The 17,905-nt window shown below is 38.6% G+C and overlaps 1 protein-coding gene across 10 annotated transcripts in view; it reads left to right on the plus strand.

Annotated features, from left to right (window-relative positions):
* Positions 1-17,905, plus strand: part of arhgef4 (Rho guanine nucleotide exchange factor (GEF) 4) — a 92,600-nt gene that overhangs the window by 64,873 nt on the left and 9,822 nt on the right. For all 10 annotated transcript variants that reach the window (XM_077225154.1, XM_077225195.1, XM_077225169.1 and 7 more), the window contains one exon: positions 12,393-12,538. In XM_077225154.1, the coding sequence (XP_077081269.1) occupies positions 12,393-12,538 (146 nt within the window). The remainder of the gene's footprint in view (positions 1-12,392; positions 12,539-17,905) is intronic.

The following is a 17,905-nucleotide window of genomic DNA, read 5'->3' on the forward strand; positions in this document are numbered from 1 at the left end:
AATATATATAAGCCTATGCAGCGCTCAAGCGCACACATAAAGCTTGCCACAGCACACCGACAAAAGTAATGTGTCGCGAAAAAATGGCAAGGAGCCTGTCTAAACATTTTAATAATATATTTATAATGTTTTCTTAGTTTTCAGCTGCAGTGATTAAGTCGACAATGCTGACTTGTCATCTCCACAGTAGTGGACGTGCCTAAATGCACGTTTCATACGGATTACATACAATAGGCTAATCTGGGAATATTTCTTTTCCACTTGAATTGGTTGTACAATCGCTTGACATTTCAGACTTTCTGTCATTTTTTGACACGCTAAAGTTCACAGACATCGAGACGGCAGAAAGCACATCCTGTTTGTTTTCTTTGTTTTACCAAGGCACAACATTTTCGTGTTATTGTGAGTTTACACAAATAAAAGTAGGTCATTACAGTTTTGAATGATGTATTATCTGTATGACCAAAAATGACGGAGTATTTTAAGTTGAAAAAATGCAAGTGATCGCATCGGCGCCTCCATGTCATGCAGTAAAGCGCACTATATTTCAGCTTCCACACTCCGCACAAACACGTGGATATGCACCTAATAATAGCGCACATTAACGTTAGAGTGAGCTGCCAAGTTACTTACAGTACATGTTTCAAATGATAAACCATATTTAAGGTCGATGAATGAAAGGCGGGTGTTTGGATTTCCTGCCCATCATACTGTAATTACCACAAAGTACTGCCGTTAATGGTCTGTCCCTCACGGACTGCGTGATTTCTCTAGTCTCAAGTTTTTTTTTCTCCTGCGACTTACCGACTAATACTCTTTTCGTCGACAACCACTTCTAGTCCACTTACGATTAGCACATATAGCATAACATATTTTCTGTCGAAGAAAAAGTTTAAATTGGACACATTGTAGAGCTTATCCTTTGATTCCATTGGATTCTGCAGATTTTCCCTCATAATAAGGGCACAAGAATAGTAGAGAATATAATACAAATTTGCAGTTAATCAGTTAGTCACCCATAAACTTGGTTCTTTGAATACTAAACAGTGAGAGGAGAAGACAAAACCAGATGAAGGCTCTTTGCCCTCCATGTTCACCTCAGCCCTCTGTTGACTGTCTGAGCAACACTTTACCCAGAATTCCTTACCCATCGTCACTCTGCCTGGAGTCCATCAGCTGTCCCTGCAGCTTAAGTGGACGTCAGTAATCTTGCCAAAGACTTTTTCTGTGGAGGAATATCAGGCAGCTTTAATCAGTCAGTAAACGATGTGCGCCTGTTTGTATTGAGTATAGTTTATCAGTTCCTCAAGTCTGCTCTCAGACAAGCACCAGCGGGACTGCCCGACTAAGCTGTGCAAGGCACAGGCTAGTCCTTTCTATAGCATGGGTCCTGACCGCTTCTTCCTCTCAGGAAATTTGTTCTGAGCCGCTCTGAGCCTAACTTCAAGCTGCCTTGTACTGTTTAGTTATATAAACCAAATTAAGTGTGAGCATGTGCATTGTGTCTGAAGCAGGATAAAAGACATTAAAACGGGTAGGGTTGGTAAGATTTTGTAATGTTTGCTATTAATTTGCATTAAATTGATATTTTCTTCCTTATTGTAATGGCTTCTGCAAGAGCGAGGGTAAGTTATTTTGATTACAGATTTTAAGGGCACATGAAAACTAATGATGCGCACAGATAAATCATTTATAGCGAATAATGCAACATTCCATTAAAAAAAAAATCATGGTGACTAATACTTTTGCCGAAAGCATGATGCATTTCTTTCAGGATTGTTTGATTAATAGAAAGCTCAAAAGAACAGCATTTATTTGGAATGAGTGCCATAAGTGCCTTGTCCAATCAGTTATATTTCCAAAATCAACTAATAAGATAAACTAAACCGTGATGGTGCCAGGCCTTTTATTTTGAATGTCAGGTCCACTGCAGACACACATTTGTCAGATGACTTTGGTGTGGAGTGAATGTAATACTCTTTGACTGGATGTGACGTGGAGATTCCTCACAGGGCCGGCTGTCTCTTCTCTGATACACAGAGAATGTCAGACTCTACGGGGCTAAATGTTTCCCAGTGAGGATCTTATCTGTGACTCACACGCTATCTTTCTTTAGTCAAAGACTCTTAGCATAACTCTTCATTATAATTGCTTATCTACAGCTAACTGATTAGCTAACTTTATTTTTTTCCCTTTAACTATAGCCTCTGTTAGTAAAAACATGAGTTTAGGCTGTAATGTTCATTCATTCATTCATTTATCATCATAACCTTTGTCCATTACCGTTCAAAAGTTTGGGGTCGGTAAGATTTTTGAAATGTTTTGAAAGAAGTCTCTAATGCTCACCAAGGCTACACTTATCTATAATGTAATTATAATGTAATAATGTAATTTATTCCTGTTATGCAAAGCTAAAATTTCAGCATCATTACTCCAGTCTCCAGTCTTATGATCTTTTAGAAATCATTTTGATATACTGATTTGCTGCCCAAGAAATATTTATCTTTTTATCAGTGTTGAAAACAGTCGTGCTGCTTAATATTTTTGTACTGTGATACATAATTTTTTCAGGATTCTTTGATGAATAAAAAAGTTTAAAAAAGAACAGCATTTAAAAAAAAGAAAATTGTACAAATGTCTTTAGTGTCACTTTTGTTAATGCATTCTTGCTGAATAAATGTATTAATTTCTTTAAAAAAAAAATCTTACTGACCACAAACTTTTGAACAGTATCATGCATTAATATTTGATTAAATAAATACAGCCTTGGTGAGCATAAGAGACTTATTACTTACCCCAAACTTGGGAATGGTTGTTTATATGGTTTTCCTTTTAAAAGAAACTTAAGAAAATCATAAGACCGATCATAAGATTATAATTAGTTGTTATTATTAATATTTAACAATGAAAACTAAAATAAAGTACCCAGTTGGAAATCACTGGGTATCAATATTCATATACCACGATATTCACATGTTTTTTATGTGATGAATGCAGGTTCGTTGACTTTTTAACTCTCCACTGAAATGCAGACCTGGCCCTGGTCTCACAGCACATCTGCTCCAATGTCTCATATTGAGTTATGTGCAAATATCAGCACAAATGTTTGAAAATTAGGCATATTCAGTGCTTCCTTAGCTACTCCCCCCCCCCCCCCCCCCCCCTCTTGTTGGTGCAGCTGACCTGTGTGTTTTATTTTGATTCGAGGATGATCCATGAGCCGCTAGTGTTCAGAGAAACTCTCATTAAAGCCATCTCCTGAAAGTAGGCTACATGTGCAAATGGACTCTATGACTTGGCTCGGGTCCTGCAGCTCTGATTCCAACAATATGTAGGTAGTAAGCTCAGTGGTTTGTGAGTTTTTCTTATTTTAATTCTGTGGTAATGTGTTTGGTTAACCTAAACACAGCATGATTTCTCCTGGCAGGCTATGACAGCTCTGGGACGTTTTGCTGCTCAGAGCTCTGATCTGAATTTGAATAAGACACATGTTGCTGTTAAAGAGGTGGAGATTTGTGCGTCTGGCACGTTTGTTTCAGGTGCTGCACCTATGCTTATGGTTTATAAAAGCTGATGCACCTTAACAGTTGATTTAAATATTCTAATTTACTTTTCAGAGGTTCAAAAATAAAGACAATTTGAAATGACAAGGAAATAGAGCACTCATGTTATCGATTTTATGCTGTCTGTTGTTCAAAGTAAATGTGGGACACAAGTTGGAGTGTTAAAACAGAGTCAGTCATGTGAACATGAGCTGATGAGTTTTTTCTAGAAGGGCCCTTTGGGCTTATATATCTGCATTGATTCCTGTGCCACTCAAAGCCAGCTTCTAAACCATCTCTTTAAAGTATATTACACTGAGTTCACCTGCTTTGTGAACTCTGTTGCACTCATATGCGCAAACGAAAAAAAGACATGGTGGTGCATTGAAGGAACTCTTTCAGGAAGAGTGTGTGATGAATATGTAATAAAATATAAAGAATAAAGAATAAAATATGTTAACAAAATAGGCCTATGGTTTTATGGTCAAGGCCTATATTGTTCCAAACCGGTATGACTTTCTCATGAAAACTGATATTTTGTTGATAAATATCTATTGTTTTGTCCATACAATGGAAGTTAATGGGGTCCAACGTTGTTTTAGATGTTATTATAGTTTTTATAGCTTTTATTTTTATAATTATAGTTTTTAGTTTAAGCTTTACTAATTTTGTTTGCTTATCAATATTATTATGCTTATGCATTTTTTTATATATATATTTCTATTTAGCTTCATTTTATTACATTTTAATTTGAGTACTTTTACTTAAACATAAACTTATTTGTATAGATAAATAAACAATTTATATTTGATTTGATTTGATTTCAGCTTTATATTTTAGATAATGAAATATGAGTCATACAGGTCTGGGATGATATGAGGGTGAGTAAAAGATGAAAAATTATATATTTTGGGTGAAATTTCAAATCACTTTAAGTAAATTCTACATTGGCTCTGTCCCAAATCATACCCTCAACCCTTTGTTGTCCACCTCTGTATCCACATTTTTATGATGTGATGCCACTTAGACTTCGGACCCTGGCCACAAAGAGGGTGCTCATGAGCATTCATTTAACCCATAAAACCGTTAATGGGACACCCTGCGGTATTGTTGGAATTCACAGATGGGCACAAGCGAAGGCCACAAGACCACTACTCCCCATTTGCTGCTGGGTCAAAAGCTTAAAGTTTATAGCTAATGCTATTTTTTAATTCCTGTCCCTGGTTGGGCTTTTCTAAGTACATTAGAAAACAGATACATACAAGTATAAAACCCTCCGTTGTGCGGGTTTTTTTTTTTGACACAATGTCATTGCCATAGAAACCAATGCAGATATTCCAGAAATATACCAGAGCGCCATGGGACACACAAATCGGATCTGAACAGTTGTGATACACAATGTGGACAGTCAATAATTTTAGATCAGATTCCAATCGGATATACAGACTGAGTGCATTATTGTAAGAGCAAACCTCTTCTTTAAATTCAGGTACTGAGTTAATCACAGATAGAAAAACTTTTTTTTCAGGTGAAAAATTCATACTATGAAATATTATTCAAACTTAAAATAACCGTCCTTATTTTATTTTAAAGTATAGTTTATTCCTGTGATGGCAAAGCGGAATATTTAGCAGCCATTACTCCAGTCTTCAGTGTCACATGATCCTTCAGAAATCATTCTAATATTTCAGGATTCTTTGATGGTTGTACTGGAACAGCGTGATTCGTGTGAATGTGAAAGCAACTCAAACTCGGCTTCGCACTTGTTCAAAAAGGAAAGTAACGTGTATTCTTTTTTGCTGATGATGAGTCTTTAGTTCAACAAAACACATTTAGGAAATGACAGTGGTGACAGTGGTGAGTGAGTGCAAGTGTAATTGTGCAGGCAAGAGCGGCAAACCAAAGTCCTTTTGAAATCCGCCTTCATGCGATGCACATACAGTAGACGCAAGTGTTGTTCACTCTACTGCGCATAATAGCTCCAAATTAATAATAAAACACAATTTTATAAAAACACTTTTTTTTTTAAAAACACAATAATATATTGACCCACGTTCTGTTTTCTTTAATGCGCCGTACACGTTTGTGATGATGTGAACAGTCACATGGATTCGGACCGCAGCAATGTGAAAACCCCCCTAAGACTAAGCTAAGGCTTTTAGATAGCATATGAATGGCATAAACTTGCTCCCTGACTAAAAGGGAAACCAGGAAGTAATGAAATTCCATTTCAAAAATGATGTGACCCCTGTCCGAGGTGAATGGACTGCGTTTTTATCTTCTCTCAATCGTTTGTCTTCGTTCTTCAATGTTCTGTGCTTACTAATGTTCTTTTTGATGAGTGTTATAATGCAAGTTAGTGTCATTTTAGAACTAGGTCTTAATCTTTAAAGTGCATGTGGATTAGGCTGAGTGGAAATCTTCGCCTGCATGGCTCAGAGGTGAATTTGTGCGGTCGGGTGACTTTATCTGAGGATGTGGACTTATAAGGAAGCAGGTCAGTGGGCATTCACAGTCCTGCCTGTATGATCAACTCCTTAAATTACCCTCAGCGAATCATATATAAAGAGATATAGGATATATATATATATATATATATATATATATATATATATATATATATATATGTATGTGTGTATATATGTGTGTGTGTGTGTGTGTGTGTGTGTGTGTGTGTGTGTGTGTAGGCTACATGCATGGGGCCCTAACATGGTATACTGGTTAAAAACATGCACGAGTTTACACACTCATGTGCATGGATGTTCACACATCTCTTCAGGGTTTCTTTATACACTCAAAAGTTAGTTTTTTATTATAGGAATATTCCAGGTTCAGAACAAGTTAGGCTCAATCGACAGCATTTATAGCATAATGTTGATTAAAAGCCCTCATCATTCCCCCGTGTCATTTTTTGCCAAAATTTTTTATTTGAGTATTCAGTACTCAGGAGTGGTCCAAGACCCAAGGACTTTTGTTGCACTTGAACCATGAATACACCATTTGTTTTTTTGGTGTAGTTTATGTGGTTGGAATCACCCTTAGGAAAGAATGGAATGCGAGGAATACTTCAGAATACAAAGAAAACCCTAAAAAATGCTCAAAATTAAAAATGCTAAAACTTTACCTAAAATGTATAATGTCTTCAGGACCCAGCGGAACAGCTCATTTGCTCCATATAGAGCTATAAGACCATCTAGAGGCAAGAGTCATGAAATATCGTGTTATATATTTTTTTCTGATTTGAGCTGGTTATTGCAGGTATTGGAGAGTTATTTTGAATTTAAGTTGAAAGAATGTGCTTGAATTCTATTATTTATTGATAAAATCTAGTCATTTAAAGGTAGATAAAAAGGATCTTTAATCTGAGGGTGCAAAAAAATCTTAAAGTTGTCCATTTATGTTCGCGCTTGTGCTGCATTCACTCACAAACATAAATGTTTTATATATTAACGGTAGGAAATTTACAAAATATCTTCATGGAACATAATCTTTACTTAATATCCTAATGATTTTTGGCATTAAAGAAAAATCGATAATTTTGACCCATATAATGTATTGTTAGCTATTGCCACAAATATACCCGTAAGCTTATAATGATATAAGCTTTCTGGACCAAAAAAAAAAATATATAAATTATAAAATATCATCTTATCATTTTAGGGCTTCGGGTTATTTTGACCCACGAGGGAAGGATAACAAATCCAAAGCAGGATGCAAGGAAAGTAAATGTATTGCATTTTGCATTGGGGACAATTAAAATATTCAGTGAATATTTTAATGTTAACAGAATGTCCCCAGTGCAAAATGCAATACATTTATACAAATAATGCTTTCAACTTCTACTAATCATAGGTTTGATGGCAAGTCAAGTATTTGCATCAGTTTGTATTAAGAAAGTCTGCTGTTAATGCAGTACGCCAGATTCAGTCTCCTTCAGATCTCTGCCACAAACAAGCTTGTCCTGCTTAAAATCAGCCAGCATTACAAAGAAAACAGCCCTGTTGCACATGAACTCAGTTATGGGGCTGTCCTAGACAGGGTTGTTTGGGTTACCCCACTGTGACTGTCTGACTTTGGGCTCTGAGTGAACTATATTTAATATCATCAGCCCATGTGGCCCTGGAAATGCTGAACTCTGCTGACATGTGCTGTCTCGTATGCTTTGAGCCACACTTAACGGCCCATTAAACAAATCAGGACGATTTCATTCGCTTGTCCGTCTCCCTAATCAATCCACTGGCTCAACAATGAACCTACATAGAAGAACATAACAGGATTACCAGATTCATTTTCACACGTACAGCTTTTCTTGTAAATGACAGCAAATCTTCTGTGCTTTAGGGACATTTACCCCCAAGGATCCATTTGAACATTTGAATTTTGACGTGAAGCCAATTTCACCAGAGTTTCGATGCAGATTACATTTTCAGTTACATCTTCACGATTTAAAGCAGTATTCTCATTTACCTCAATTTCATGGACACTGCCCTCATGCATCGCCAGAACAGTGGATCTTTCCAGAGGTGTAAATTTAAGTCCAACTCCATTCCCTCCCATCCATTCATTATGAATGAGACAGGAAGAGAGCTTCTTGTGGCGGCCAGGTCCTCTCTTCCTCACTGGTTTACTGCACAGTAATAAATAATAGCAGTCTTGTCCGTGGAGAAACCAGCCAGCTCTGGCAGCAGAGTGTTTCCAGTGCTTTAAAAACACCAAATGCATGAACGGGGGCACATTAATGGACCACTGTGGATTCAATAAGCATCTCAACAGTTTTACTGGAGCATTTTGGTCAGACTGTTGGACTTAAAAGTGAAATCTAGCTTTAAGCTCGTTGTTATGGTTCCCTTAAGTGTCTGCTAACAATCTGAAAACCAATGGGTTGTTAAGAAAGCTTTGTTTTGATGCTAGACATGTTTTCAGTTGTAATGACGAGTGCTTTGGTCACTTTCTAAAGTAATTTTTAGCAGCAAAACAGTGTAAGTGAATCAGCAGCTGCCACAAAACTGTTTTTTCATGACAGTTTTTGCTGGAGTCTTTTCTGTTGCTCTTCATTATTGTTTTTCCTTTGACATAAGCTATGTTTTATGTGCATTTTGAAGTATCACATCAGTAATGAGTGATGGAGTGCTAAATATCCTTAATTCGCAAAAAAGTTTTTACGCTCGCTTGAGGTGGTTTTTGACTTGTGCGAAAAAGAGTGAATGCGAATAGTGGGAGATAGAAACACATTAGCCAAATAAATTCTGACGTAGCGAACATTAAACCCATGTGACTTATCGGCGAAACTTTAAAATTTGTCTGTCTATCCTCTATCGTATGCTTACGGTACATAGGAAAACAACGGAAAACAGCGCAGTGGAATGCTCAGTGTTGGGAGTAACGCGTTACAAAAGTAATGCATTACAGTAACATATTACTTTTTGTTGTAACGCAGTAGTGTAAGGCATTACTAATCAATTTTCAGTAATATTTTACTCGGTACATGTTCAGTAAGGCTTGCATTACAACAGACTTTTAGTTTTAATTGTAAAACAACAAAAAAACAAAAAACAGCAAGACCGCGAGACATTAACGAATGAAAAATGCAAGTAGGCTGAATTACCTGTTCGTGGTCAGTTAATAGCTGCGTGTGGTGTCCAAGTCTCTAAATAAAGACTAAATGGCAGCGTCTGATATATTTGTATGGCGATTTATTTTTTACAGGAGTGCCGTGAGGATGATTCCGGCCTCTGTGCTCACGCGGGCCAGTGGAAAAGCGGCTAATGGTGAAGATGGCATGAAGACCGTACATTCGCGAGATGGACGTATGAGCATTAGGCTATTCGTTCTGTGTTTTCTTTCTAAACATTTAGGCTATGTTTATGTGGTATTTTTCATGTTTTCGCATCACGCAATCATGTTTTTGATGCCGTGGTGACGCGTTCATGTAAGGGCGGCGGCGGCGCTGCCGATAAAGCACCTAAAAGCTGTCACAAAGAACCGGCTAAAGCAATGATTATGAATATGTCAAATATAGGAGAAGGAGACATTTTAATTGTTTATTAATAAAGTCAAGATGAAGTTGACGATGCTGACTCGCGATCTTCGCAGTAGGCTAGTGAATGCCGAGAGAAATGCACATTTCATTTCATAAGCAGAGAGCAGTCTGTTTTCTTTCGTTTTGAATTGTTCTGTTTACAAGTAGACATTTCAAAATATATATATATTTTTCAGGTCCGTGAATAAGCTAGCTACCTTATACGCTGAGTTTCGGTTCATTTATGAGACGCGCTCCAGTTCACGCCCTGGCGCCTCCATGTCGTGATTATCTATAATTGTCTGCTATATTTAGCCTACTTCTTATTTTTTAAATCCAGGCAATTGGTTGATGAAACATTGATTAAAATTATTATACAATTAATACAAAACGAAATTCACTTTAAAGAAAGGCTTTGTGTCTTCTGTGTAAGGCCTCTGTGAAAGTTTTAAAGCAGTCTTTTAACGTCCGTAACGGAGAACTGTCACGTCTGTAACATTGTTTTTTCCTCATAAATGCGAACACGAAAAATAAAAAATAAATGAATATTTTATGTTCTGTGGAGAGGCAACCCTTCTTCATCCGATTTTCGCAGTGTAATTCACAGAATTACAACAACAAAAAATCGTTGCCTCCTAAAAGTTAAAGATTGTTTTTGTCACGCATGACTGTCTATTTCCCTAATATTAAATATAAAACGCATGTGTAGACTGATATTTTTCTAATGTCTGGACTCCTTTCAAGGAGGAGCCTATGGATAAACATACGTTTCAATATTTTGGTATTAATGTATTTTCTGAGAATTTATATTTCAAGTTTTGACTGCAAATGTCACGTCCATAACGCTGGAATTCCCAAATTTTAAATAATTTATCCTCAGCTAGTTTTGTGGTGTAGGTCTACGTATTTTATAATGTTAAGTTAACTTCAAATAATACTAATAGTAATTTAAAGATGTGGTAGCATTGGATCTGGACGGTATGGATAACGCTGGGAGTTGGAAGGGGTGTGTCGCCATTCTGCAGGTTCGTGGATCTGAGTGTCCCGATTTCGGTTTCATATCGCATATCGTTACAGCCCTAGTCATTTTAGAATGTTAAGTTCTACTTCTGTATAGTTATTTTGGTGAAAGTAACTCAAAAGTAATACAGGAGTAATGTAACGCATTACAATTCTGAGACAGTAATATTGTAAGGTAATGAATTACTTTTAAATAACAGTAACAAGTAATGTATAATGTATTACAGTTTGGAAGTAACTTGCACAACACTGGGAATGCTAAAATGCATTCTGTGTTATCGTCCCCTAGTGTGCAATGCATGCCACAGGTTAGGTTGTTTCAAGCTTGATCATAGTGGTGTGTGAAGCACATTCTCTCAGTCCAGGCAACTTTTAATGAGATGCAGCTAATCAAATATTCCAACTGCTAATTAGTGGATTAATCCTTTTATCAAGTGTGACCATTCAAGTGGAGGTCATTAAATTTCCTGGCGGGGAAAATGGTTGTGTAACCTCAGGCTCCCTGTGGTAAACATTTAAATCTCATATCTTATTAACTGTGAGATCAGTTAAATGCTAAATCTAAAATATTCTTCTGGATTCTAATAATAAAATATAACTTTGCTCTTGACGTAATCAATAGTAGTCTTTATCTGACAAATGTTTAAAATTGATAATACACTCACATGAGTCTCATATCAGGGTCCTAGAACAGGGTTTTTAATTGTGCATGATGCTAAAATATAATGGTCACACTTTAGATTAGGGTCTAATTCTCACTATCAACTAACTATTAACTATGATATAAAAACTCCTATTTTAATAGTTAGTAAGGTAGATGATACGTTTAGGTATTGGGTAGGATTAAAGGATATAGACTATGGTAATGCAGAATAAGGCATTCATATTTACTAATAAACAGCTAATATCCAAGTAATATGCATGCTTTTAAGCAAATAGTTAATTGTCAGAATTGGACCCTAAACTAAAGTGTTACCAAAGCTTTTATATGTGTGGGATTATAAAGAGAAGGAAATTTAAAAGGAACTTATAAAAGGAAATTAAAATAATTGCCTTTAATATTGTCATGGTGCTAAAGCAAAATATTTCCCAAAAATATCTGCCATATATTTACCATCTGTTAAGTTGACAGTGTATTTTTTTCAACCCATGATTTGAGTACAATTAAATAGTTTAAACAGCTTTTAGAAGAATGGATTCTTTAATGTTGAGCCTAATTAATTAATTTGTTGTTTGTTAAATGTTTTATAGTTTTGTAAAAAGCAAAATGAAAAATTCTGTATGTTATCCTTTTTGATTTTTTTTCATGGACCTCTCTTGCACCCCCTTGTGGCTTCCTTCAAGTCTCTTGACACCCGTTTGAAAACCCTCTGGCCTAGAAAAAGCCATTTTATTCCACAGAGTGGGCCACATACTCAGAGGAGGCACCATTTTGGGATCACAGATCATATTCTTGTGCATTAAATTCTTTTTTAAGATTTTTGGTTGTTCAATCATGGGTCATTAATTAAGTCCAATACCACTGTCATATTGCCCATTAAAACATAATCAAAAATGACTAATTGAACTTAAATGCTGTAAATATATCATACATTACTTAAGTGTTTTAATGTTTTAATGCAGAATGGCCCGATTTTATTTATTGTGAACAGAACTAAGTATGTCTAAGGGGTTTTGCATCTTTTAATTTAAATACTTTCATTGTCATATTAACAAACACAATATTATCCCAAGACTAAGTTGAATCAGTGTTTGAGTCGCTAGACCTCAAATGTTGCCGAATTGAAACAGATTTGTGCTTTGCTTTCCAGCGTTGGTAATAACCGATGGATCGCAGGATAAGTCTGGCCTTGCTGATGAGGTGGGGAGTGAAGATGACCTGTACAATGAGTTTCGCAGCTCCTCCAACCGATTTGGACACCCAGGAGGAGGAGGAGAGCAGCTGGCCATAAATGAGGTACATCATACAGGTGGTCTGTGTGTTACAGTGTGTTTGTGTTCACAGATCGTGGTTCTGTTTCTCTGTCAATGGCAGGGCATTCACTTTCAAAAATTTTACTCATAGAAGCATATTCCTTCCAACCCTTAAAGGACCGATAGGTTGCGTATGAAACCCAAGGACTTACAGAGCCAAAACAGAACGTGTTTTTGTATGAAGATAATTTGTTTCAGACAAGCTTTCAAGGCTCCTCTTTAGTTTAGGATGTGCTCTTTATTTAGTGTTTATGTTGAAATGCAGTCACTGTAATTTAGGCTACTAGCCATCTGTCCCTCTCCTGAGGCCTGAGACCAGCAGTATGACCTGCTGCCACTCTCCTTCTCCCGTCATTTTCAGCATGACTGAGGGTACATTTGTGCTGTTATCTACAAAGAATTTCAGAGAATATGCAGTGTCAGAGTTTGATATATGACTGTTTAGTATTATTATAGAAAGCCGCTCAGCATTTTAGTTAGAAACAGCAGAAAAATCTAATCAACGGCCAGGCCTCTGGGAGCTTGATGTGCACTGAGCTGCACAGAAGCCCTGTGCAGATGCTGTTGTTATTGTTTTTTAGCACTTCTGTCCTGGTAAAGAACCCAGTAAAGAGTAAACAGGCAATTTTAAAGTGTCATTGTTTTACTGCGGAGCTAAGGCAGCCCATACTGCAAAAAATAAATGAATATATATATATATATAATATATATTGCCAAAAGTATTGGGACACCCCTCCAAATCATTGAATTCAGGTGTGGCAATCACTTCCATGGCCAAAGTTGTATAAACTCAAGCACCTAGGCATGCGGACTGCTTCTACAAACATTTGTGAAAGAATGGGTTGCTCTCAGGAGCTCAGTGAATACAAGTTTGGTACCGTGATAGGTTACGTGATATTGATACCGTCAATAGCTACAGACCTCCAAACTTCGTGTGGCCTTCAGATTAGCTCAAGAACAGTGCGTAGAGAGCTTCATGGAATGGGTTTCCATGGCCGAGCAGCTGCATCAAAGCCTTACATCACCAAGTGCAATGCAAAGCGTTGGATGCAGTGGTGTAAAGCACACCGCCACTGGACTCTAGAGCAGTGGAGACATGTTCTCTGGAGTGACGAATCACGCTTCTCTGTCTGGCAATCCAATGGATGAGTCTGGGTTTGGCGGTTGCCAGGAGAACGGTACTTGCCTGACTGCATTGTGCCAAGTGTAAAGTTTGGTGGAGGGGGGATTATGGTGTGGGGTTGTTTTTCAGGGGTTGGGCTTGGCCCCTTTGTTCTGGTGAAAGGAACTCTTAATGCTTCAGCATACCAAGACATTTTGGACAATTTCATGCTCCCAACTTTGTTGGAACAGTTTAGGGATGGCCCCTTCCTGTTCCAACATGACTGCGCACCAGTGCGCAAAGCAAGGTCCGCAAAGACACGGTTGAGCGAGTTTGGCGTGGAGGAACTTGACTGGTCTACACAGAGCCCTGATCTCGACCTGATAGAACACCTTTGGGACGTATTAGAGCAGAGACTAGAGCTTCTCATCCAACATCAGTGCCTGACCTCACAAATGCTCTTCTAGAAGAATAGTCAAAAATTCCCATAAACACACTCCTAAATCTTGTGGAAAGCCTTCCCAGAAGAGTTGAAGCTGACATAGCTGCAAAGGGTGGGCCAACTCCATATTGAACCCTACGGATTAAGAATGTGATGTCATTAAAGTTCATGTCCCAAAACATTTGGCTATATATATATATATATATATACTGTATATTCTACATATTTCAAAAATACAATTGGTAAAATATATTTTCTACCAATAAATGTTTTGTACATTTTTGTACATTTTAGAAAATATATATTTTAAAGCATTTAAAAATAAAATTTCCTTCAATATATTTCAATTTCACATTTAAAGAAAATCTTTATTTGTTGTCTATAATATGTGTACACAATGAACACATGAACATACAATGAACAGAAATGAAAATACTTTTTAATGTTCAAAACAAAACAACAACAAAACACCCTGTCACACTGCAAACATTGTTAAGAAATAGTTGACCAAGAGTTGAAGGTGTTAATGTTTTAGGTTTTAATGTTGTGGCGGATCAGTGTATTTTAAAATGCAATTTTAAATTATGGATACAAAATATAGTTTTGATCTCTAGCAGGCTAGTCCATCCACCTTTGAATTTATCCTAAATGTAGGCTACTGTAAGATTGGAAATACATTTTCTTGCCCCTGAAGAAATGAACTTAATTACATTTTTTGTCTTATTTTACACTTCTAATGTACTTTTTATTATTTCAAGGACATTTGAAAATAGTTTTACTAGAAAACCAGACAATTTTTTTTTGCAGTGCAACTACCCAAAGACTATTTAGAACACCTTAGCTACTGCATAGTAGCAACCAGTCAACCAACCACAATGATCTAGCAACAAGCTAGAAATTCTTTTACATAGACAAACACAACTCTCATTTTCCCCCCCTAAAAGTTAAAATATAGTGTTCATTATCAGTGTGTTGGGGAGAATATTTAGTTTCATTGTTGGAGAGAGTGAGTGATTATTTTGCTTGTGTGTGTAAGAAAGACAGCTGCTGATTTGAGAGGAAGTATCGTGCTGTGTGACACTGAGACAGTGGGGATGAGGCTCTGCAGCCGAGAGAGAGAGAGAGAGAGAGAGAGAGAGAGAGAGAGAGAGAGAGAGAGAGAGAGAGAGAGAGAGAGAGAGAGAGAGAGAGAGAGAGAGAGAGAGAGAGAGAGAGAGAGAGAGAGAGAGAGAGAGAGAGAGAGCAGAAGGTTGATGGAATCAGAATCCTTTACTAATCCCATTAGTTGTGCACAAATTGATGCATGGAAACGAGACGAGTGGGAATGACTGCGTTAATCCTACCTCACCGACACAGGCCTGGGTCAGGAAATGAAAGCTCAAGAGGTATTTGGCACCTCATGCAGCCTTTAATTAATATCTCCAGCAGCACTAGTACTGCCTTGAGAAGACGAACAGGACGAGCTTGCTTTTAGATGGGAAGTGCGACTGACCGGCAGTCGGCTCGGCCAATGGAGACATGATAGAAAGGATATATTGTGCTGCATTCTCTCACATCCCTCCCCCCACCGTCGCCTCCCTCCTGCTGCCGCTAAATCCGGCCTCCGCTACTCTGGTATCCTGGATACGCTTCACAGCACCGCCAGACGATTGGCTGGGAAGGATAAGAGGAAAAAAATCCGGAAAAAAACAGAAGTCAATTCGGGGAGATGGATGGATGGTTTTTGCTAGTGCCGCTAAGCACTGATGCAGCAATCATTTCCACCCCTCAGGTGTGCGTTTTGCAAAAGAGACGGTGAAATGAGAAAGGATTCCAAGTGTTTTAATCAGATCCAAGGGAATTAAAACGGCTGTGTGTTCAAGCAGAGCAGGAGGACGAGAACGAGGGGGAGGCAGCGGAAGGAGGACAGAAGGAGAAAAACAGACAGGAAGGGACAGAAAAAAGCATAGACGGAGAAGAAGAATACATGGAGGCGGAGAGACGCATCCACCCCTGCTCCTGACATCAGCAGCGCGCGTGGAAAAGATTGAGGGGAGCGACGGACGAGGAGGAGGAGGAGGAAGATTGCGCGCACGCGAGAGAAAGAGAGAAAGAGCGAGAAGGGAACGGAAAGGAAGTGAGCAGGTAACTGTGGACGTGGAGGCTCTTCCCCCTCCCCCTCACGCTTCACAGAGAACACAGAGCGGATCCGGCCGACACACTGTGTGCCGTCGAGCATTCGCGCGCAGACCTCTAGGCGAGGGGGCTTCCGGCGCCATGGCTCGCGGAGGCCAGCGAACGGCGTCTCGGCAGGGCCTGAGTCACTTCCTGTTGCGTTGCAACCTCAGCCCGGAGGCCCAGAAGGTGGTGGTGTTCGTCATCATGATGTTGCTGGTCATCATCAACGTAGTGCTGATGTTCCTGCTGGCCTTCCAGTAGAGCGCAGCCGCAGTGAGGAGAAAGAGCGAGGGGAGGGGTGGAGAGGAAGGCGACGGTGAGGAGGAGGAGGAGGAGGGAAAGTTGGTCCCTCTCGCTCACTCATGGATGGGTTTTCGGGATGCAGACATCACAGTGCAGGTAACCATAATGAGTGTGTGGTTGGCGGCATGCAACTAGAAGTAATGTGCTGAGAATGCAGTGCGTGAATTATTCAACAGCCCGTAACCACTCTTGAGTGGCTTGTAGGGGTCAGTCTTTGATTTCAAGTCATCTAAAGGGCTTCTTCAGACGTTTTGTAAGCTTTTGTGAGTATGTTTGGGTGTTTATGTGTGGGGAACTTTGAATGACGGTGCTTGTTTTTGTTGTATAACTGTCATCTTGTACCTTGAGCCCATGTGAGGCGTTCTTTTATGTGTCCCAGAGGGATCTGCACAATCCTTTTGCTGGCAAGCAGGACTCTGCAGAGAAAGAGGTCACACAGATGAGCTTGACACGGTTATGCTGGGGTTATAGCTCAGTAGAGCAGCATGGCGTCTCGGTGAGGAATAAACATCCTGAAGGAAATAAATTGGCCAATGCACATGGCATAGTTTGGGTCAGCATATAATGTTCTGTATTTACTCTGATAGTGGAAACATTTGAATACTGTAACTGACATGCTAGTTTTAAAAACCTTTTTCATTCATGAATGATCAGCATATTTTCATTACTTTTTGTTATATGTTTGCACAATATGCTCCAGGGCTTTTTCCTAATAGTGTCTTAAATAAACCAAGAAGCTGTAACTCACAGGCTGTGAAGAGGAGGCACATGGGAAAGTATGTGGGTGTGTCGCTAGGCAACAGGGTACATAGGCACAGATCTTGTGGTGAGAATGCAGGGCTCTGGATTCAGGGGGTGTATGTTCACTTTTCAGCCTTCGAGTTCATCAACGCTGTGTGGACAGAGAACGAAGTGTGATGATTACATCAGCACCAATAGATCATGTTTAGCCGTGCAGTAGAGATGGTTTAATGGAGGCTGTTGAGCTTGCCAGGATTTCACTTAATTTTCGCTATAGCCAAGCTGAACAGTGAGGCAATACATCACCCCACTTTTTGTTTTCTTTGCCAAACCAATCCTTGCAAGCAAAAAGCGGAAATGTAAAATGACCACTCAGGGAAAAAAGTAGACCGCAGACAGAAGAGTCTTAATTTGGCAATGCTTCCTGCAATGATACATTGCAGTTTGGTTTTGGTTAAGTGCACAGAATGAAGGGTTGTGTATCTTTGCTTGATAACACACTATGCCACTGAGATGCTGGAACAGACTGTGAAATTGAATGCTCTGTATTGTTGCACAGTGTTTTTTTGGCGTCGCAAGGCAAAACAATTCACCTTTTGTCACCA

The sequence above is a fragment of the Siphateles boraxobius genome, unplaced genomic scaffold, assembly GCF_051911475.1.
Source record: "Siphateles boraxobius isolate OS27281-9 unplaced genomic scaffold, OSU_SipBor_1 1, whole genome shotgun sequence".
NCBI classification, from domain to species: Eukaryota; Metazoa; Chordata; class Actinopteri; order Cypriniformes; family Leuciscidae; genus Siphateles; species Siphateles boraxobius.